This window comes from Erpetoichthys calabaricus, chromosome 5, assembly GCF_900747795.2.
Source record: "Erpetoichthys calabaricus chromosome 5, fErpCal1.3, whole genome shotgun sequence".
Classification (NCBI taxonomy): Eukaryota; Metazoa; Chordata; class Cladistia; order Polypteriformes; family Polypteridae; genus Erpetoichthys; species Erpetoichthys calabaricus.
Genome location: NC_041398.2, coordinates 237,196,938 through 237,220,073, shown reverse-complemented (window position 1 = coordinate 237,220,073; position 23,136 = coordinate 237,196,938). Strand labels below are relative to the sequence as shown.

Below are 23,136 nucleotides of genomic sequence, written 5' to 3'. Positions count from 1 at the left end.
TTTAAGATGGAAGAAACATGATTTGAACAACTTTGTAATGTGCGCTTTAAATGACAAGCTAGAGTCAAAGATAACTCCTAGATTGCGGGCTGATTCAGTAAAATTAATGGGGATTCCAAATGAGTTAAAAAAATGACAAAATATTGTTATGATCAGCGTCATTCCCTCCAACAATTAACATCTCTGTTTTATCTTTGTTTAAAGACAAGTAGTTCTCATTCATCCACTCCTTTAATTCACTAACACAACTAATTAAAGACAGCATCGGAGAAACTTCATTTGATTTAAATGAAAGGTGTAACTTTGTGTCATCTGCACATACTTCTCTGGTCCTCCTTTCTCTGTCACACACCTCCAGACTTCTTGACATGGTGCTCTACCATAAGCTTTCTACAAATCAGTAATTAAAGAGGGGTTGTCCAACTTTGATTACGAGTAGTACAGAGCAAGTAATGAACGTGTGGGACCACCACAGCCCTTCTAGCACCACGCTGTGCCCCACAAATACACCATAGCTGCAGTCTGTCACAGTAACAAGGACTGAACTTTAAACTGCAGCGTTGCTCATTAAATGTCTGCCCTTGATTCATTGTGCAGCTGGGAGGAGTGCCCGTCCAATTCTAAAAACTAGAAAGGGGGATACACAGCAGTAATAATGATATATTGTAAGTCATTTTATTGCTGTTCCATTGGTTTTTTCTGTTTTTCACTTTGTACAGCAAAAAATATGATCAGTTACACCTTTATTTTAACATTTTCAGCATTGACTAAACTGTATACTAAAACTTGTACTACTTTTGATATTCATGTTTTACAAAATGTGCCACTTACAGTATCTCTTCTCAACTTCACCTAATCTGTGAATGGCGAATCCAAGCTTGTAAGGCGCAAAGTCTGCTAAAGCAAGAATTTTGACTGACACTACTACCAAGATAAATGCCCGCTTCACAGTTACTGGTAATTTCAGTTTCAAATAGAGCGGACGTGGTTGATGACTAAATAAGTGCGACACTCAAAAAAGAAAAGCAGCTTCATCTATACATTATTTTCTATTATGGGCTTCTAATAGGAATTGTTTTGGATTCCCTGACGCGACTAATGACTCTGATGACTGTTCACAGTGACACGTCTGACCTGCTTAACAATAAACATTAAGTTATAACAGAAAAGGGGTTTAAAGTGTAGGTGTTTTTTTGGGGTTTATGTTGAAATAATATTTTCACCATGTAAGCAATGCACAGAAACTATTAAAGAGGAAAATATAATGTCATGTTATAAAATATTAGTCAAGGGATGTTATGCTCATAAAACACTAGTGAGGCCACATCTGGAGTACTGTGTGCAGTTCTGGTCACCACGCTACAAGAAAGACGTAGCAGCACTTGAAGTTGTACAGAGGAGAACCACCAGGTGTATCATGGGATTTAAGGATATGTCCTACTCTGACAGACTGAGAGAATTAAACCTGCTTAGTCCTGAGCTGAGGAGACTGCATGGTATTTAAAAATCCTCCAAAGGCGTTAATAAAACTGATCCTGCAGAATTCTTTCAGCTTAACCGTGAATCACGTACTCGAGGACACCAGTGGAGATAAAGGTGGAACTGTATTTAGCACCTTTTTATGCAAGGTGTTGTGGGAATTTGGAACAAACTAGCAAGCCATGTAGTTGAAGCAGAAACCTTGGCAACCTTCAAAAACTATATGGATATGAGATATTGGGACAGCTTTGCTAAACAAACGAGAAGCAGGTGGACTGAATGGCCTCCTCTCATTTGTCCAATTTCAGCATTAAGTTTATAATGAAAAGACCGCACCTGATATGGAAAACCTTACCTCTTCTTCTTTCTCTGCATGATCTAAAGTAATGTCACGTCAGTTTTTTTTTAACCCGTTTAATCCATGAGGTTACTGGAGCCTAAACGAGTGTCGTTATGAACAATGCTGCACAACGTCTCTCTGACACACTAACACTGAGGACTTTCAGCCAATGAGTCATTCAACAGTAGTGTGTCAAGAAACACTTTGGGGGCTCCTTTATGCCAACAGCAATATGCCTGCATAATGTCTCACTGTGACTGTGACTGGGACTGCCAAGTCTGAAGTTTTATTTATTTCTTTCTTTTTAAATGTTTCTTCCTTCTTTAGTCATTCTGGTGTATGTTCAGGCCCTAGAGTGTGTTATATTTATGTATTCATCTATCTGTTTATGTATTTATTTATAGAGTTTCTATAAAAAGCCACATTAAGCTAGCATACAGTGCAAGGCAGGAAGAAACTCAGGACAGGGTGCTAGTCCATCACCGGGCAAACACACACTGGGGACAGTTTAACATTGCCAATCCACCTAACCTGCATGTCTTTGGACTGTGGGAGGAAACCCACGCAGACACGGGGAGAACATGCAAACTCCACGCAGGGAGGACCCGAGACGCAAACCCTGGTCTCCCTTCTTTGAGGCACCACTGTGCCATTGTGTCACCATGATCTGAGTAATGATAATTGAAAAAAATCACATAAAAAATGATAAGTGCATGGTCATAATAAAGAAGAGAAAGCAAAAATAACACTTTAAACATTTGAATAATCTAGGGGAGAACAAGCCATTCAACCCAACAACCTCACTGTTCCTATCCACTTAATTCTTCTAAAATAACATCAAGTCGAGTTTTGAAACTCCCTAAAGTCCTCCTGTCTACCACATTACTTGTTCACTTCTTCCATGTGTCTTTAGTTCTCTGTATAAAGAAAAACGTCCTACTGTTTGTGCAAAATTTACCCTTAACAAGAACTAACCACATTACCTGTCAATAAATAACGCCTTAACAGAGAAGATACACAGTAACACAAACTGACTGAACATACAAGGTCACTACGTTTAAAGTGCTCATCCATATATACAGATTAATAGATTGTGGACGCCAGGGTTCGCTGTTGCCCCGTGAAACCCACCAGACAGACGTCCAGGACACACTTGTAAAAGCACCAAGAAGAATCTTTTATTATTTTTCTTCAATAAAAGTGCACAGAGCACCACACTCTCCACAATTCTCCAACAATAATCAATACAAATAATCAATAACCATACAACAATCCTCCACCCCTCCCAGCAGCTCCGTCACTCTACCACCCAACTCCGGCTCCCTTTGCTGGGTCTGCACCAGTCCTTTAAATAGTCCATGACCTGGAAGTGTTCCTTCTCTTTTTCTGAGCCAAATACCACATCCTCAGTCCTCAAGTAGCCCGGAAGTACTGTGGGCTTCCGTCCTCGTGACACTGAAGTACTTCCGGGTTGTTGTAAGAATAGGAGTCCCCAGGTTCTTTGTGAGCTCCCCCTGGCGGCACCCACGGCACCCAACAGGGCTGAGGAAACAGACTCCATGTCCCAGGATGCCCTGAGTGAATCCGGGGAACCGTTGCCTTCCAGGGCAGCTGCCACCTACTGTCCCGGGGGAGGCAGTGTCCTGAAAAGGCTGCTCTTCTTCCCGTTCTAGGATGTCACGGCTGGACTGAACCGCCGGCCGTCCATCACAAGATGTACTTGTGTAAAACAGATTCCTAAACTGAAGCAAGACACTGTGTACAATTTTTTAAGTTCAACCTCCTGAATGGCGTTTAAGCATATTGTCATATGGGAAAAGTACAGTGAACTTCTCACCTGCATGTCTCTTGAGAACAGTGACAACAGTACAATACCAACAAACAGGCCCACACGCTCACATAAGAAAACCTATACTGTATACAATTATATAACTTGTTTAAAAGTCCGTCTTATGTCATGCACAGAAACTGAGAAGGAGGAATCATTTGCAATCAAATAGCAAGCAATTTAGACGGGATTAGATAAAACTTTATTAATCCCAATATAGAAATTTTGATGCATACAGCAGCAGAAACATAAAAAAAACAAGGATTCAGACTCACAGGGCAAGTAATACAATCAGCCGATAGATAAATAAATAATAAATGTATATTGTGCAGAATCAGATGAAAAGTATAAGTGTTTAGTTTGGGATGTCAGTAGGCAGCATTGAGTTAACTGATAGCAGTGAGTTGAAAAGACCCTTGGAGACACTTCTTAGCACACTGTGGTGGAGAGAGCCAGTGGCTCCAAGAGAGTGCTGCCTGGAGGCAGATTTTCATATTGGCATCATTTTCATTACTTAAGTCATGCAGGGAAAGAAGCAGAGGTGAGGTGTTCGGTATCAGGTGGGCTCATTTCATTATAAATGTAATGCTGAAGAGCTCATAAGAACAGTTTTGCTACCCTCCTCTTTTTCCCTCCAACAGCTTCAAGCATGTCCAGAGTTAGTTAGCCCTGTGGTGGTGCTGACTTTCCTCATATGTTTGTTGAGGCATTGCATGTTTTTAGAACTCAAATTGCTTCCCCTGGAGACCACAGGGTAGGACACCACTACAGCTATTATGGACTGGTAAAACATCTCCAGCAGCTTACTGAGTCTCAGTAGGAGGTACAGTCCACTCTGGCCCTTCTTATCCAGCAACACTGTGTTGTCAGTCCAGTTTGTTGTTCATGTGAATCTCCAGGTACTTGTAGCTCTGTACCATGTCCATGTCCTCCCTTGAATGGTGACTGGTCTTAGAGGCTTAGAGGAAGTCCGCCAGCAGCTCTTTTGTCCTGTTGATATTGAGTTGAAGGTTATTGTCCCTGCACCACAAGATGAAGTCCTCCAGAAGCTTCCTGTACTTTGACTCGTCTCCATTATTAATGCAGCCTATGATGGAGGAGTCATGTGAAAGCTTCTGTAGATGGCAAGTGCAGATATTGTGCTGGAAGTCTACTGTGTGAAGGGTGAACAGGAAGGGAGACAGGGCAGTATTACACACCGCCATTTCTGACACACAGTCCCTCAGCCTAACAGTCTGTTGGCCAGGTAGTCCACGATCAAGGAGAGTGTGGGGGCGTCAAGATGTGTACAGACTCACAGGGCACATTTTACAATCAGTCAATAGACAGATAAATAATAATGTATAGAAATAACAAATTAGAGAGTGCAAGTATTTAGTCTGGGACGTCAGGAAGAAACAGCATTGAGCTTCTTCCCTAGTCAATGAGGAAAAATTGTGTTATCCATTAATAAATACAACTGGTGTAAAATGTGGATGACTTTGTAATATGTAAGCCTGTCTAAACCCTTCCAAAATTTGTATGAATCATTACTGCTGCTATAAAGTGTCTCCAGTTTATCCAAGTATTGACATTTAGCCCTTTATTTGCTTTTTTAAGGCCTTGTACCTTTAGTGCTTGTATGTTTCCATATTGCTGTCCTTATAATGCAGTGTTGCATGCCCTGTCAGTAATATTTTGACTTTTAAAATAACTAAACATCTAATATATATATATATATATATATATATATATATATATATATATATATATATATATATATATATAATATATATTATTAATTCTAAGTCAAAATTTACAGCCCCAAAGTCTGTGAGCATTGGGTCAACTGCTGACCCCCAAGGCCCACTGCTATACAGTTAGCAAGACAATGTGTGCACCAGAGAGCGCAGTGCCATACCTTTGTAAATTACTGCAACGAGAAAAACTAATCACGTTAAAAATATTGGATAAGTGAAGATTTAACCTTACATTGATGGATTAAAGGCCAGAAGTCCACATGACCGTCATCATCACGTTCTTCCATGTGAACCCCGAGTACAATGAGAACTGATTGTGAGGCCATTGATGTGAGGTAGAATGCCTAGAGGGGCTGGGTGGTCTCGTGGCCTTGGTACCCCTGCAGATTTTTTTTTCCAGCTGTCTGTAGTTTTTTTTTTGTTTTTTCTGTCCTCCCTGGCCATACTTACTTTTATTCTATGTTAATTAGTGTTCTCTAATTCTATTATCTTATATATTCTTATATATTTTGTTTCTTTCTTTCTTCATCCTGTAATGCACTTTGAGTGACATCATTTGTATGAAAATGTGCTATAGAAATAAATGTTGTTGTTACGATTAAGTTGGGACACTTCCATTTGGGCTAGAATAAGCGATGACCATCAATCTTGAACACAAAATGCTAAATAAACCGTGAAAATGTACCAAAAACCCCTAAGTATTTTATTATCTCCCTTACATGTGATGTCAGGGGTCCATAACTTGCTTGTTTAAAAATTGTTAAATGCATTACTCAGTAAAATGTTATTACCCTTTAAACTGGTGTCTATGTGGGGTTTTCTTCAAGTTCTCATTTATTCATTCTCACCTGTCAAGTCCACTTTTCATATCTACTTTTATGTGGTCACAGTTGCATATATGAAACTACATGTGTTTAAAAAATAATCTCTTTTAAACATTTATTCTTTTAGACTTACCAAGTGGTCCACATAAATACAGATTAGAAGACCTTGCCTATACAAGAAGTGGAGATAAAGGTGACACTGCTAATATCGGTAAGTTATTGTGAGTAACGTCTCAAAAATGTGCACTCACTTCACTTCAGTTCACTTCAGTTCTCAAATCAAAGCGATCTTAAGGGATATCTTGATGAAAGTGGCCAAAATGTTTTCCCTAAAAAGAAAAAAGACATTGTAATAGCTAATCAGAATAATCCTCACAATTGTTACAAAAGATGACTCTAAAAAGAGTCTGCTGTGACTGTGCTTAGGGGTGCATGTAGAATGGCAAAGTTTTCAGTGCTGCCACACAGGGTACATATGGAGGGCATAGCAGGTGGTATTGCTGCCTCCCAGTTCTTGCCCCCGTTTTGAACCCGAACTGGGATGCCTACCATGTTGTGCCTGTGTGTTATGCCGAGGTTCTCATTTGGTTTCTTTGGTTTCTCTCTGCACAGCTGGCTTTCTGAATTATGTCCACTGTTACCTGGTTCAGCATTAACTCTAAATTTCTTTTTAACTATTTTTTGCCCGACTCCCAACTTTTCCGGCATGTGTTCTGACTCACGTTTCATACGAGCTCAGTTATCCAATAAGATTCCTCTTTAAAACATCCATGTAATTTGCTCATTGAGAACTTCTGTTAATGATTTAAAGCCTGGGGGTGACTGCAGTCAGGTTTTGATTATTTCCTGCTACACACAGCACCGTCACCAGAGTCCACCTCTCCCACAGCTCTCTGAAAACATTCTGAGCTATTGCTGCTATGTCAGACATATGGATTATCAAGACAAATGTATCTACATAATTGGCGATCAACAGCTCAGATGCAGCAAACTCCAGACAGACCCCAAAAGGCACTGCACCAAAGATGCAGGTTTGAAATTCTGAATGTAGAACATAAAGTATATTTTACTTAAAAAACAAAACAAAAAACTAATGTGTCTATAAAAAGTTGGAAGTTTTCACACTGTATTGTTATAACATTATATTGTTATAATATTTTATTGTTATAAAACATTGAATCTCCATGGATTTAATGAGGGCCTTTTTACATTGATCAACAGAAAAAAAGAAGCTTTTTAATGTCTGTAAGGACTCTTTCATTTTAAGAGAAAAACAGATCTCTGTAAAGTGGTCTAAATTAATTAAAACTATAAAACACAATTAACTGAGTAACGCATAAATACTAATGTGACACTCCAATGCAGCCAATTGGTATTAGAGGTCCCAGAATGAGTTTAATGGAGGTCACCTGTCTGGGGTTTCTGTTGATTGTAGTAGAAATGCACCGGATTGTGGAAGGGCCAGTCTTTGCTTAGTCAGTATGGTGGGCTAACCTACACAATGAAGACAAAAGAACACACCAAGCAATGCTGTGAAAAGTTGATGGAAAAGCACAAAGAAGAGGGTGGAGACCAGAAGATATCCAAGCCACTAAATATCCTTGGAGTCCAGTTAAATTAATCATTAAGAAATGGAAGGGGTATCACACAGCTGAGCAGGCCGTGCACAAACTAAGTGATCAGTAAAGATGAAGACAAGTGTGGGAAGCCACCAAGTGACATATGAGAACTCTGAAGGAGTTACAAGCTACACTCAATAAGACTGAAGAAAATGTACAGATAACATCTGTTACCCATGTGGGCTGGGAAAGTGGTCAAGAGAAAGACATGTTTAAAAAATCAGGAGTGACCTCCCCTCGACTTTCTCGTAAACTCAGATATAGGGATGAGTCATTCATATGGGTACACCAAAAAAACGGTCATATTATTATTTACCTTATTATTTTTAAGGGTTCTATGTTGGCATAATATTTTAAAATGTAAATGAAGCACCTTTCAAATGGCATCAATTTGCCGTACTTATGCACTGTAGTGGGACCTAAACACCTGGTGTTTATGCATGACGCACCAAATTTCACTGCTGGTATGCACACGTTTTAATTTCAAAAATTTAAATTATCTAGAAAACTGCCTGCTTTCTGAGAAAGTGTAACGTGTCCAAAATGATTTGCTTTACCATAATACCTATATTGAAAATTTGCCATGATAATTTTATTTTGACAAGCAATTCAGGTAAATTACCACTTTCAGTAAGCGGGAGTGGGTCAAAAGTTGCCGTAGACTTAAGTAATATGTATAATGTCATACTTGTACACGAAATTTCGTTTATGTACAGCAAAAACGTTCTCAAATATGCATGTATTACCATTTGAACGTCAAACGGAAAATTGGGATTATCTCGAAAACTGGTCGTTTTTTTGAAAAAATGCAGAGACAAAAATGCATAGAGTGTGGTGCTTTACCAAAATATGATATGAAATTATCAAATTTTTAATATTTCTGGGAAACGTTTCAGGTAAAGTACCACTTCCAGTTACAGGAAATAGTTCAAAAGTTGATAGAAATCTACGTTTTGTACCAAATACTTGTATGTAAAATTTGGTTGACCAAAGCGAAAGCGTACTCAGGTAATCGTGTTTACATACACACACACAGACAGATACACAGACAGAATTCCAAAGATGGCATTTTTGGACTCGGGGAGGTCTAAAACATCGAGATTCGTCAAAATCTCGACATTGAATTTTTGGACAATTCCAATACTTTCCCTATACTTTGTATACGAGAAAGTAAAAAAAAAAAAAAAAGATCATGACATCTCGGTTGGACTCTGACAGAAGTCAGCTGGAAGAAGGTGCTATGGTCTGATGAGAATAAAGGTGAGCATCTTGACCGTCAGAGTAAATGCCTTTTTACATTGCCTACGTTATCAAAAACACACCATTCCCAGCATGAAGCACTGCGGTGGCAGCATCATGCTATGGTGATGCTTTTCTGCCGCAGGCTCTGGGAGGCTTGCGAGGATAAAGGGAGTACAGTGAAGTCCTGGATGAAAACGTTTGAAAGAAACCTGCGCCTCCGCTGAAGATTTGTTTAACAGCCAAAGCCAACAACTCCAAGTATAAAGTAAAAGGTACACAGCAAAGGCTTTGTAGCAGTAGAGGCATTTATCGACCTCTTGAACCCTCAGGTACCACTCCAAACACCAGGTAAAAATACAATTATTATTTATTGTACAATAATTACGTGCACAAAGCACCCTCCACTCCACACTACTCATATAAATCAATAATCCAATTACAAATATCAATCCTCCTCTCCCAGACACTTCACCACCCTACCTCCCAGCTCAGCTCAGTGTCTGGGCTTTCCCAGAGCCCTTTTATACCCCCTGACCCGGAGGTGTTCCTGCCCAACAGTCCACAAGTCCTTATTACTTCCGGGTCAGGGTAAAAGTCCTTTTCTTCAACCTGGAAGTACGTCATTTCTCCTGTTCACGTGACCAGGACGTACTTCCAGGTTATAGGGCACATAAGAGTCCACGAGCCTCCCTACAGCGACTCCCGGTGGTCCCCAAAGTCCATGAGGCCCTGCTGGAATTCGGGGCACGTCCATGCTGTCGGGAGAGCTCCTCCCGGGGGTGAGGGCCAGAATATGTAGCAAGTAGCAAGTTAGTTTTAGAAGTCACATAATTAGTTCAAGTAGCTCACCTTTTGGTACTCAAGTAGTTACAGTTTATCCATCCATCATCCAACCCGCTATATCCTACCTACAGGGTCGCGGGGGTCTGCTGGAGCCAATCCCAGCAAACACAGGGCGCAAGGCAGGAAACAAACCCCAGGCAGGGTGCCAGCCCACCACAGGGCACACACACACACACACACACCAAGCACACACTAGGGACAATTTAGAATCACCAATGCACCCAACCTGCATGCGTTTGGACTGTGGGAGGAAACTGGAGTACCCGGAGGAAACCCACGCAGACACGGGGAGAACATGCAAACTACACGCTGGGAGGACCCGGGTGGGTCTCCTAACTGCGAGGCAGCAGCGCTACCCACTGCGCCACCGTGCCGCCCAAGTCACAGTTTACTGTCATATAAATGCACCTGAAAGAGGAATGGCTAACTTGTGGCGAGTCAGTATCATGGCCTAACCTACACAATAAACACAAAAGAACACCCGAAGTCAGGGGATGGAGGCAGGAAAATATCCAAGTCACTGAATATCCAGATAAATTGACCATTAAGAAATGGAAAGAGACACAGCTGAAAATCCGCCATGAGCAGGCCATCCACAAAAACTGAGTGACTGTGCAAGAAGAAGAGGACCAGTGAGGATGGGCCACCAAGAGACCTCTAAGAATTTGGAAGGAGTTACAAGCTATAGTGGCTGAGAGTAGAGACACTGTGTAGACCTCTACTACTCCATGGGTGCTTCACCAGTCCCACCTTTTTCCAGAAGCTACAGTGGAGACTGGGGAGTGAGCCAGAAGGTTCTATAATCTGATGAGACCAAAACTGAGCATCCATGTTTGGTGTAAAGCAAATACTGAATATTGTTATAAGCACACCATGCAGCATTGTGGTGGCAGTGTCATGCTGTCGGGATGCCCTGGATTGTGGCTTGTGGGAGTAAAATGAATGACAGGAAAACATCTGCAAGAAACCTGTGCCTCGAGAGAAGGTTTTGTTTTCCTGCAAGACAACAAGCCCAAGCACAAAGCCATATCTACACAGGAATGGCTTCAGCACAACAATATTAACATCCTGGAGTCCGAGTCCAGACCTCAGTGCAATTGAGAATGTATGGCTGGAGTTGACAGAAGCTCCTCACTCACAATCAACATGCAACCTGACAGAGCCTGAGCAGTTCTGCAAATATGAATTTGGGGGGCGAGGTGGGGAGAAATGGCAAAGACTAGGTGTGCAAAGCCGATAGGGAAAGAGAGCCGAGAACACAGAGTCAAGGTGGTCATGGCTGCCAAAGGTGCATCTGTGCCAAAACAGCCACTGTGATTCAATGTCGCATAACAATAAAATGTAAAAACTTCCAATTGAGCAAATACTTTTTTTTTTTTATCACACTTTTCTTCTTCCTGTTTTCTCTTATTAAAATGCGACAGTGGAGACATTCTTTACAACCAAGCAGGTATTCTAGGCACATGTGGCCAAAACTTAAACAAAAAAGCCTCTGTGAACAGCGAGTGGGTAGTCAGGCAGCTGTCTCTCGCTTTTCCTCGGGCCATCACTTCAAACAGGCCTTTCATTCATTTATTCTAAACCGCTCCCGCGTGTGAATAAGATGAGAAAGGGGGACATGCACGTGACAAGGGAGGCATTTTATTGAATGAAAAAAAAAAAAAAAAACAAGATCCCAGCATTGCCACCAGTGTTTTAAAAACAATTAAAAATAAATGTCAGGCAGCTGAATAAGCAAGTGAAGAAAACCCACATTACAAAATTTTATAACCAGTCCACCGGAATCTTTTTTCCAATGAGTGCCTGATTAGGAATAACAAGCAAATTCAGCAGATTAGGCCGTTAAACTGAAGAAAACCCTTCCAGAGTGTGTGTGTGTGTGTGTGTGTGTGTTTGGTGTGCCACATGAGACAGCCACTCACGTAATCATCGTAATCATTCAGCCCTCCTCTCGGGATTCATCTGGTGCTGTTCAGATTTAACTAGCTTGACCTCCTTGAACCTTTCCGGTCCCGAATCCTTTATCAATTTAAATAATGCTACTTTTTAAAATCAGCTTCATCTATAGAATTCTTCACCAAAACAAAACGGCTCATTCATTCTTTCATTCATGTTACCTACTGCTCAGATTGGGGGTTTTCAGGAGTTGGGGCCTATCCTGGGAGGAAAAAAGTCTCAAGTTAGCACCCGGTGCCCGTATCTATCAAGTGTCTCAAAGAATGGAAAACGTCTACAATCTCTGGAACGTCACAAACTCTCTGCAATTTATTCCACATTTTCTGCAAATATAGATGGTTGATGCTTAAATGCTGGGAGCTGGGGTCCGTTAGGAGATGTGTTCTCCTGTTTGGTATTACAGCCTCTCTTTTCTCATTTTGGCCACTCGCTGTGCACGCGCTTGGCAGACACAAAGTGGCTGATAAAGTGGCTCGATTCTGCCTGCTTTTGTTTGTTTCTAGCCATTTCAATTTAACGTGTAAAAAAGGGGAATAAAGTAAAACAAGGAATCTGAACAGTGGATAAGGCAAACTTTATTCAGCTAGTGTGACAACAAAGCAAAGACAGCGTGAGGTTTCGGGGCATCCACAAGCTAATCCCATATAACTGTCGTTTCAAAAAAAAGAAAAACGAGAAATAAAAGTCTTTTCAGTCAGGAGTTTGAATAGGACTACCAGAGATGGCGGTTCTTCCGGTTAAGAAAGTTTCTGTCAGGTGGAGGACACCGGAAGTGATGTCAGCGGTGGGAAAGCCAACAATCGGGGAGAGGAACTGAAGGCATTATCATAGAGTTGGCAACCCGTGGGACAGCGGACAATTAATGTCACCAAAGCCCTTAAGCTGTCCTCTGTGTGCTTTTGCGTGACGCTAGATACAACCTTTTTACACATTGTAGAGAAAAACGTTCTTAGTTTCCATGCAGGGTGCTTACCACCCAAACAAGCAGTTGACCATCTTTGAAATAACAATCACTCCTTTGCTTAGAAATTCTACATACTCTGAACTGGATTTACTAAAACAACACTAAGAAAAAACTGTTAGAACACAAGCCCTTTGGTTTTTGACACATTTTAAAATTCATATAATTTTCTTTTATGAAAAGTTACATGCTGAGCAATATAATATACCTGTCTGTGCAGCGCCGACCTACCAATGTGCCTGTAAGCAGAATAAGCAACGCCATCAGTGCTTACAATGACAAAAACAGCACGTGCCCACTGGCATTAAGAACTGTTAAAAATTATGATAAACATCATGTAATCGGCAGCAAGGGTACACTTACTGCATTAATAAATTCTGATTGTGTGTGACATTAGGGCGCGCAAAACGGGGAGGACCAGCAAGGAAGGCTGTCAAAACCCACTTCACTAGGGTCTGTCAGAGGCCACTTTGTCGTTTCATTCACTTGTGCAAATTTGATTTATAGAATTGTCCTGCTGCTTGACAAGGAATACTGCCTTGAAAGTGTTTTCTTTGTAAAGTCCATCCAGCCATCCATTATCCAACCTGCTATATCCTAACTACAGGGTCATGGGGGTCTGCTGGAGCCAATCCCAGCCCGCACAAAGCGCAAGGCAGGAAACAAACCCCGGGCAGGGTGCCAGCCCACCACAGTTCTTTGTAAGTGCGCTGTGATTTGCCGTAAGGTTAGGAGGAGGTGGGGCTTAAGTACGCACCGTCTTTTTTTAACCTCAAATTGGTTAAACATTTAAACATTTTTTACTCAACATCCCTAAAAATTGAGCAGTGTCAGTTTCTAATTTTAAATAAGTTTGCCAACCTTTCTTAAAACATATTTTCATTTTATCATTACGGGTTATTGAGTTTAAATTGATGGGGGAAAATTGCAGATGTGTCCATTTCAAGTTAAACCTACAGCACAGTAATATGTGCAGAGAGAGAGGGGGGGGGGGGGGGGGGGGGGGATCTGAATATCATCTGAATCCACTCTGTGGGCTAAGTGAGTTCCAAAGACGGTGAAAAAGCTAACAGCTAAGCACCAATAGATATCAGAACAGCATCTGTACATCCGCACGGTTACACTGCCTGATCTGACTGCTTGTTAACTTAAAAAGATGGCTGCGAACAGAAGATGAAGAATAGTGTGTTGCTGTCAAAGGAAGAAAATCATTTGTTATTGTTTGCAGGTGTCATAGCACGTCACCCCCTTTATTACCCATATTTAAAGAAAACCCTGACGGCTCACGCAGTGGAAGAATATTTTCAACATCTGATAAAGAAGGACGTAACTACAGCACCGTATGTTTCAAGGTAACTTTAAACTTTTACTCGGTTCAAATTCATTTCCACATTGCTACTGATACAGTGAGTTTTTCTGATATTATTCTATATACTGAGTTTTGAAGGAATACAAAAAAGCCAGATATGTAAAATAAATCAATACTAATTTTTGCAAAGTATACACTAGTCCAGTGTTTCCCAAACTCGGTCCTGGGGACCCCCCTGTGGCTGCAGGTTTTTGTTCCAACCAGAACCATAATCAGTGACAACACCTGATAACACTGAGCTCATTTAATTAGCTGCTGTTTTTTTTCTTTTATTCTACATTCAGAAAAGCACAGCAGCATGATTTTTATATTTATAAGACATTTAGAAATATTTCTGCTTTTTCTAGAGATTGAAATGCTTATCTCTTTTGTTGATTTCATTATATTTTGCCCTTTCACTGTGCAGTTTTCCCCTTTCGTTGTGTCTTATTAATGACAATTAAAAATGCGCAGAGCAGACAACACAGAATAATCAAAATAATCAAAAATACTTTAGCATCAGCCCCACTAATTAGTAAATAATGGATTAATTCAACAGTTAGAATGCCTGAAAAAGTAGAATGAAAATCAAGATGAAAATATTGTTAAAAAGAAAAAAACACATTATTCCCGAATAACTGCTCGGTACATTTTAATATATATATATATATATATATATATATATATATATATATACTGTGAAAGGCGCTATATAGGCACCCAACCCAACACAGACTGACAACGGAGGCACGTGTAAAAATAAACAAAAAGGTTTTTTTTTTTTATTTTCCGCTTGGTGGGGAATGTCACAGTACCACAAAGCACCACACAAAACAAATCAAAAATATTCTTCCTCCATTCCTCCCATGCAGCTTTGTCCTCCTCCTCCTCCCAACTCTGGCGCCCCGAGTAGTGGCCGCAGGCTCCTTTTATTGCCCACCCGGAAGTGCTGCAGGTGGTGATTGGCCTAATTAGGCTGCACTTCCGGGGGTGCCTGAGTCACTGCCCACACGGGTTCAAGAATCCGTTTAGCTCCCCCTGGTGGTGGCCACAGAGCCCAACTGGGATGATTTCCGGTGTTCCACAATTGTGGCCCCGATGCAACCCAGGGGGGCTGCCACCAAGTGTTCCGGGGGACGTAGTGTTCATCCCATGGCTGCTGCCCTGGATCCCACAATATATAATTTTACCAAACTTAGTTTCCTAATTTCTATATTGTTCCCAAAACACAGAACTTGGGAAAAAGCAGTTCAATTAAAAACAAAAGTTGGTTGGAACAAAAATCTGCAGCCACAGTGGGTCCCCAGGACCGAGTTTGTGAAGCACTAAACTAGTCTATAACTGTTTTGGGCAAGTTATTACTTTGTAAAATATCTTTAACCTTTGCCAACATGCCTAATTTTTGGAGAGTCTTCTGGTTTAGTTTGTTTTTGGTTTATTTATTTTTTTTATTTGTTTGGTGCTCTGTAGATATAACATTACTATATGCTGAGGTAGGACATTTTCTCTCTCTGCCTATTAATCTGTATTTTTTTATATATATATACTGACTATAAAAGTATTCATCCCCATTGGAGATTTTCACTTTTTTTTTGTTATACAACATTGAATCTCGGTGGATTTGATTTGTCTTTTTTGACACTGACAGAAAAAATCCTCTTTAATGTCAGAGACCAAACAACTCTCTGTAAAGTCCATCCATCCATCCATTATCCAACCTGCTATATCCTAACTACAGGGTCACGGGGGTCTGCTGGAAGCCAATCCCAGCCAACACAGGGCACAAGGCAGGAAACAAACCCCGGGCAGGGCGCCAGCCCACCGCAGGGCACACACACACCAAGCACACACTAGGGACAAATTAGAATCGCCAGTGCACCTAAGCTGCATGTCTTTGGACTGTGGGAGGAAACCCACGCAGACACGGAGAAACTCCACACAGGGAGGACCCGGGAAGCGAACCCGGGTCTCCTAACTGCAAGGCAGCAGCGCTACCCACTGTGCCACCCTCTCTGTAAAGTGGTGTAAATTAATCACAAGTGTCAAAAAGTATTCACACCCTTTAATTTGACACAATGAAATCCTCACTGTTGCTGCCAACTGGCTTTAGAAGTCACAGAGTTAGTTCAATTGAGGTTTTCTGTGTGGGGTCTCAGCTGATTGTCTTATAAAATGCACATTTGTTTTTTCTTTTAATTTTATTGGAAGAAAAAAAACATTCCATACAATCAAGTCAAACTTAGCAATACAGAATTCAACTCCCACCTGAATAAATAAATGCACTTCTGTGTGTAGAAGGGCCAACTTGTGACCAACACAAACAAGATAAAAGAGCACCCTGAGCAGGTCTGTGAAAAACGTATTGAAAAGCACAAGTCAGGGGATGGAGACAAAAAGATCTCCAAGTGCCTTGGGAGTCCAATTAAATCAATCAATAAGAAATGGAAAGAGTATGACACAGCTGTAAATCTGCTAGAGCAGGCCATCTACAAAATTTAGTGAAAATGCAAGAAGATGCGTGAGGGAGGCCAACAAGACACTTGTGAGAACTCTGAAGGAGTAGCTGAGATCGGAGAGACCATGCATGTAGCAGCTTTTGCCCTGGGTGCTTCAACGGTTGCAGCTTCATGGGAGAGTGTTAAAGAGAGAAAAAACACACACAGGAAAATCTCAGCCGAAAGCTCGTGGGAGACTCTGAAGTCCACTGGAAGAAGGTTCTCTTGTCTGAAGAGAATAAAATTGAGCTTTTAGACTAAATGCTGGGTTACACTGCACATTATCAAAAACACACCATCGCCACGGTGAGGAATCAGGCTGTGGTGATGCTTCTCTGCAGCAGGCTCTGGAACGCTTGAGAATTAAATGAATGCAGGCAAATCCTGGAGTACAACCTGATGGAATCTGAGAGAAACCTGCACCTTGGGAGAAGATCTGTTTTCCAGTAAGACAATGACTTCAAGCGTAAAGCCAAAGCCACACAGGAGTGGCTTCAAAACGACAATGTTAACTTCACGGTGTGGCCGAGTCAGACTCCAGATCTCAATCCAGTTGAAAATGTGTGATTGTTCACTTGTGATCCCCATGACACCTGAAAGAGCTTGAGCAGTTTTGCAAAGGAGAATGGGAAGAAACGGCAGAGACCAGATGTGCAAAGCTGATAGAGTGTGGAAGAGTAATTTTAGGGTAACATAGCTTTCATCTTAAAGAAATAGCATAAAGGGTTAATAAATGTGAGAAACCTTTGCAGGCATGTCAGGTGACCAGATGAAGGTCAAGTGAACAACAAAATGTACTGACTAAGAAATCAGCAGATGTCCTGTAAAGAACCAGAATGGACAGTTGTTATATGCATATGCAAGGGTGGTAGCTCATCTCAAAAGGTATAAGAAGAACCAGAATATAATATAATAGACTTTTATTTTATAGTAGCCCCCCCCCCCCCCATGGCTCCGCCCACATAGTAGTAAAACAGGACAGTGAGGAGGGCCCAGCCCGGCCCACTACTCCTGACGTCATGCTTCCCCCTCCCTTCGGCCCACTGCGTCTCTCTCAGATTAGCTTGAATATATCGCTTCTGCAAGCGAACTATGATTCTTAGCGCGATAAGTGTAAGAGTCGCAAAATCAACCGGAATATTCAAGCAAATTATAGAAAAAAACACAATCTAAATCTGTTAAGTAGTTCTCTCATGAAAAGTGGACAGACAGACAAATAGATGTTGGATTTTATATAGAGAGAGATAAGTCGTTTGGGTGTAAACCAACGAACCAACCACAGTAAATGTATGCATTGATTGACACTTTATGTAAATTCAATAGTTTATAAAGTGAACCTCTATTCCTTATTTCTCTGATCACAAGTAAACCCCGCGATTCGCTAGTGAATCAGAAATCCTAGAATGGCAATCAGTTTCTGTTCCGTTCGATATGTGGATGGATGACATATCATGGAGGGCGGGTGCGTCTGGGGAAATGTCATTTAATCCAATAGGCATATCTGTACTAAAGCGGTTTTGTTTTGTGGAGACGTGAGTCTGTTGCCTTCGCTGACACCGACCGCTTGAACACGTTGTGTTGTTTGGGGGCCACCTACTGACTCTGGGAGGCCGCTGCGTCTGACTGTGGGGCGAGCGCCACAACGCAATATGCGCCTCGGTGGGAAGCTGCTGCGTGAAGACATATCATGGAGGGTATATGTGGTGGTGTGGGCGGTCGCGTCCGGGCGGCCATACAACCTGGCGTGCACGCTTTACCTCAGGTGTAGTTCACAGGTCGTAGTCTCGTTTCTGTGTTTTCTTTGGGTTGAGCCGCGACTCCTTTCGCAAGTGTGTTGTAGGCGCGCACGTTGTCACAGCATGGACCTTTGGTTTGAGCCGTGACTCCTTTCGCAAGCGCGTTGTAGGCGCGCGCCGTGTCCGTACATCCGGTGAGCCCTGCGCCCATCCAGTTTACAACCTTCGGTTAGTAATGTGGATTCTGACCATGCTGTAACAGACCGCTTTTGAAGAATGCTCCCTCTAAGGCATTTTGCTGAGGAATAATAAAAAATACCACGAACCGTTCTTCTCCTGCCTCTTAACTGATTTGTCCTGTTAGAGGATTTTTCTTTCCTTAATAATATGTTACATTTCGACCACAAGGAAGAACATAGACTTAAGGTTGTCATGGCTGCTGATGGTGCATCTACTAAACCCTGGCTTGAGGAGAGTGGATATACTTGTATACTTGACTGAGACATGTTTTCACTTTTCCATTAAATAATTGTTCTGTTGAACAGTGTAAAAAAAAAGCCAAATTAAATCCACTGTGATTCCACGTCGCATTATAATAAAATGTGAAGACTTCCAAGGGGGGTGAATACTTTTTGCAGCTGCTGTAATGACAGATTACTAATCTAATTATGTGTATCCCATTGTATGTCCTTGAGCACTGACTGTAATGTTTGCCAATTAACTGAAATGACTGACTCTTTTATGACTTTTAATAGGTACGAGCTGCCCGGAATCCATGCTTTGAATTTTGTTATAAGGAACTCCTTGGGTGGTGGAGGGGTTGCATCCCTTCGTAGTGACCCTCAGGTAAAATGCAGGAAATTGTACATTATAATTGGTTTGACATTTATTTGCAATATGCATTTAATTATCAGAAAATAATATAAAAAACAGGTAAAGGTAAAGCAAGACATTTTGCTATGGAGAGAAACACTACAGCCTGCTGTATTTACAGTAAATACCAGCGTCGCCCATCTTAGCAAATACTCTTTGATATAACTAGTGTCCTTCTGAAGCCTAGCTAGAACAAACAAATCAGCTACAAGAATACATCAACAAATGAATTTATGCAAGGGTTTGCTTTGTGCAAATTTAACAAAGAAATGGCCTGAGGGTCCATCCCATAAAAAAGGATATAATAACTTAAGAAATGGGTGACATTTCACAGAGCACAGACACCATTTACTTAACATTTCCAACAAATGTAAAGCTACTGGTTTAGTCAGCACAGACACAGACCCCCCCACCCCACCACCTCCACCAGCACCTAAATGATTTCCTTCCTAATTTAAATTACTGCCGGCAAGTCGTCTCTTAATGTTTGCTTTTATTAGGTGTAAAAAAATGAACTCCATCAGCCTCTCCTCATGTCGCTCTGGAAGTTCACTAGTGCTGTTACAGCTGTGTTGAGAAGCGAGTCCACCCCATGAAATATTTTTTTCTTCTTTTTTAACATATGTAACAGTATCTGTAGATAAAGGTGATGTAATCAAAAAAAAGGAAAATTTGATTTAATTTCTTCAACAAAAAAAATGACCAGACATGCTGTTTCTGTCTAAGGAAAAGTAAGTCCCCACCTTGGCTCTAATAGCTGGCATTGCCCTCTCAAGTCGGCGTTTCCTATCTGGCAGTCTCTGACATCTCTGCCACTCCTCCCTGCAGGATTCTTTCAGCTGTGTGAAGGTTGATGGTTGTCTTGCATGCACAGCCCACTTCAGACCACACAGCATCTCGATGGGATTCTGATCGGGGCTTTGTCTTGGTCATTCCAGATCCCTCCATTTCTTTTTTTTTCTAGCCTTTCCTTGGTGGATTAGTTGGTGAGTTCAGGTTCATTGTCATGTTGCAAGGCTAGTTGAGCTTCAATCTTCTGATAGATGGTCTCACATTTTACTCAAGCACCCTCTGGTGTAATGAAGAATCCCAAGTGTAATTCTATGATGGTGAGCTGCTCGGGCACTGATGTAGCAAAGTAGAACCAAACCGTAAGATTTCCAGCACCATTCTTTCCAGCTGCTATCAGGTTCTTCTAGTCAAATGCTGTCTTTGGTTGGTCGCTAAACAGGTCTTCTGGTACTGTAACCAGACACCCCTATTTTTGCCTTGTCTGTCCAGAGAACATGGTTGAGTAATTTCCAGTCACTACCTCTGTGTTCATGAGCAAACTTTGCTGTCCAGAAAGAACATCAGGGCCAGACTAAAGGTTTTCTCCTGGCATACCTTTTTTGATTTTGATTTAATATACTTTTATTAATCCCTGTGGGCAAATTGTCTTTTTCCCATGACATTTGGGAGTCAAACGCACAGGGTAAAATGCCCCTGGAGCAATTTTGTGGTTACAGGCCTTGCTCAAGAGCACAATGGAGTAGGATCCCTTCTTGCAGTAATAGGATTTGAACCAGCAACCTTTTTTTTTTTTGTTCTTTATTTCGTCTTATACGATTTCTCGTATTAGAAATTTGTTAGTTTTCGCATACCCCTTGGGGTTAGAGCGCAGGGTCAGCCATTGTACAGCGCCCCTGGAGCAATTACAGGTTAAGGGTCTTGCTCAAGGGTAGGATCTCTTTTGGCAGTGACGGGGATTCGAACCGGCAACCTTCAGGATACCAGCGCAGATCCTTAGCCTCAGAACCTTCCAGATACCAGGGCAGATCCTTAGTCTTAGCCATCACTCTACCCTACCTTCCATGCAGATCTAATTTGTGTAACCTCTTTCTAATGGCAGACTCGTGTACTTAGCCCTTGTCACCGCTGATGTCAATCTGTAGGCCCCATGATGAAATTCTGGGCTTCTTAGACACTTCTGTCGGCATCTTTGGGTTCAACTCTCGGGCTTAACTTGCTAGGACAGCCTGGTTTAGACAATTTGGCAGTTGTTTGAAATCTTCTCCAGTTGTAGATCATCCTCCATATAATGAAACATTTGATTTCCGATTTTTTGGAGATCTTTTTTAAACCCTTTCCCAGACCCACAGTCATCTATAACTTTCTTTCTGAAGGCCTCAGATAGCTCTTTTGATCTCGGCATGATGACGTCAGCAACAAAGAGCAAACCAAACTAAATGTCAAAGTTTTATACAAGACAGGTTCAGGCAAGATCCCCTCTCAGAATATTCTGCTCATTTACACCCGATTGTTATTTGAGGTAGTGATAAATAGAAGGGATGTGCTTACTTTTTCCACAAGTGAGATTTGTATTTATTTCAATTATGTAATGCAAAAAAGACATATCAGCACTTGAAGCTGTGCAGAGGAGAACAACCAGGTGCATCCCAGAACTAAAGGACATGTCCTACTGTGACAGACTCAGAGAATTAAGTCTTAATTTAGTCTCAAGCAGATGAAACTGTGTGGGGACCTCATCCCGGTATTTAAAATCCAGTAGATCCTGCAACATGCCTTCAGCTTAATGGTGAATCACATACCTGAGGACAACAGTGGAAATAAAGAGAAAGTGCATTTAAAATTGAAGCCAGGAAGCACTTCTTTACACACAGTGTCGTGAGGCTCTAAAACAAATTAATGAGACATGGAGTTGAAGCAGAAACTTTAACAACCTTTAAGAAGAATCTGGATGAGATATTAGGACAGCTTAGATATCATCTAGACAAACGGGCTTGATGGACTCAATGGTCTCAACTCTTTTGTCAAAGTTCTTATGTTTACATGTTCTGATGAGCGCAAAATGTAAATATGGCAGGATGTCTGTTGTATTATATCACCTTTATCTATCGATACATGAAGATCAAATCTTGATGCGTTTAGCATGAAAACATTTTCACAGGGTGTACTGTACTTCCTTTTACACCTGACATCTTTCTTATATTAAGCAGACTAGCTCTGTAACATGGCCCTCATGCTATAACCTGTTTTCTGTGTTTATTTAAATACCTAACCACTTCTAGTCCGATGATATAAATTCTTAACTTGTTCGCAGCCTGCCACTTTGTTAAGCACAATCCCAGATACAGAATGCACCAAATCAGGGTTAGGAGGGGGCCCTGACATCTTTAGGGCCACCAAAAGTAGTGAAAAAGACAACTTTCCAGGTCCAGCCATGACAATTACGTGCTCTTTTCACAAAAGTGTAGCCTTTTACTGGATTTCACACTGGATTTTCTCTGATAAAAGCTCTCAAGTAATGAAGTGGAGTGGATCAGCCATAATACAGGTTCTACCACAACATTAACGTGAACTTTATACAGCTGCAAGCAATACTGTAGCTGTTGTTGAAAGCACATTTTACATTTCTTTCAAGGCTACTAAAAAAAATAAAACAGCACACTAACAGATGCAATGTGGCAGTCTGATGTACCCATCCATTTTCCAACCCGCTGAATCCGAACACAGGGTCACGGGGGTCTGCTGGAGCCAATCCCAGCCAACACAGGGCACAAGGCAGGGAACCAATCCCGGGCAGGGTGCCAACCCACCGCAGGACACACACACAAACACACCCACACACCAAGCACACACTAGGGCCAATTTAGAATCGCCAATCCACCTAACCTGCATGTCTTTGGACTGTGGGAGGAAACCGGAGCGCCCGGAGGAAACCCACGCAGACACGGGGAGAACATGCAAACTCCACGCAGGGAGGACCCGGGAAGCGAACCTGGGTCTCCTAACTGCGAGGCAGCAGCGCTACCACTGCGCCACCGTGCCGCCCAGTCTGATGTACCGTAAA

At 41.6% G+C, this 23,136-nt stretch overlaps 1 protein-coding gene across 1 annotated transcript in view; it reads left to right on the top strand.

Moving 5' to 3' along the window:
* LOC114652330 (uncharacterized) overlaps positions 1–23,136 on the top strand; it is a 161,152-nt gene that overhangs the window by 120,946 nt on the left and 17,070 nt on the right. The window contains exons 17-19 of the mRNA XM_028802674.2: positions 6,338–6,421; positions 14,060–14,183; positions 19,166–19,256. Coding sequence (XP_028658507.1) covers positions 6,338–6,421; positions 14,060–14,183; positions 19,166–19,256 — 299 coding nt within the window. The remainder of the gene's footprint in view (positions 1–6,337; positions 6,422–14,059; positions 14,184–19,165; positions 19,257–23,136) is intronic.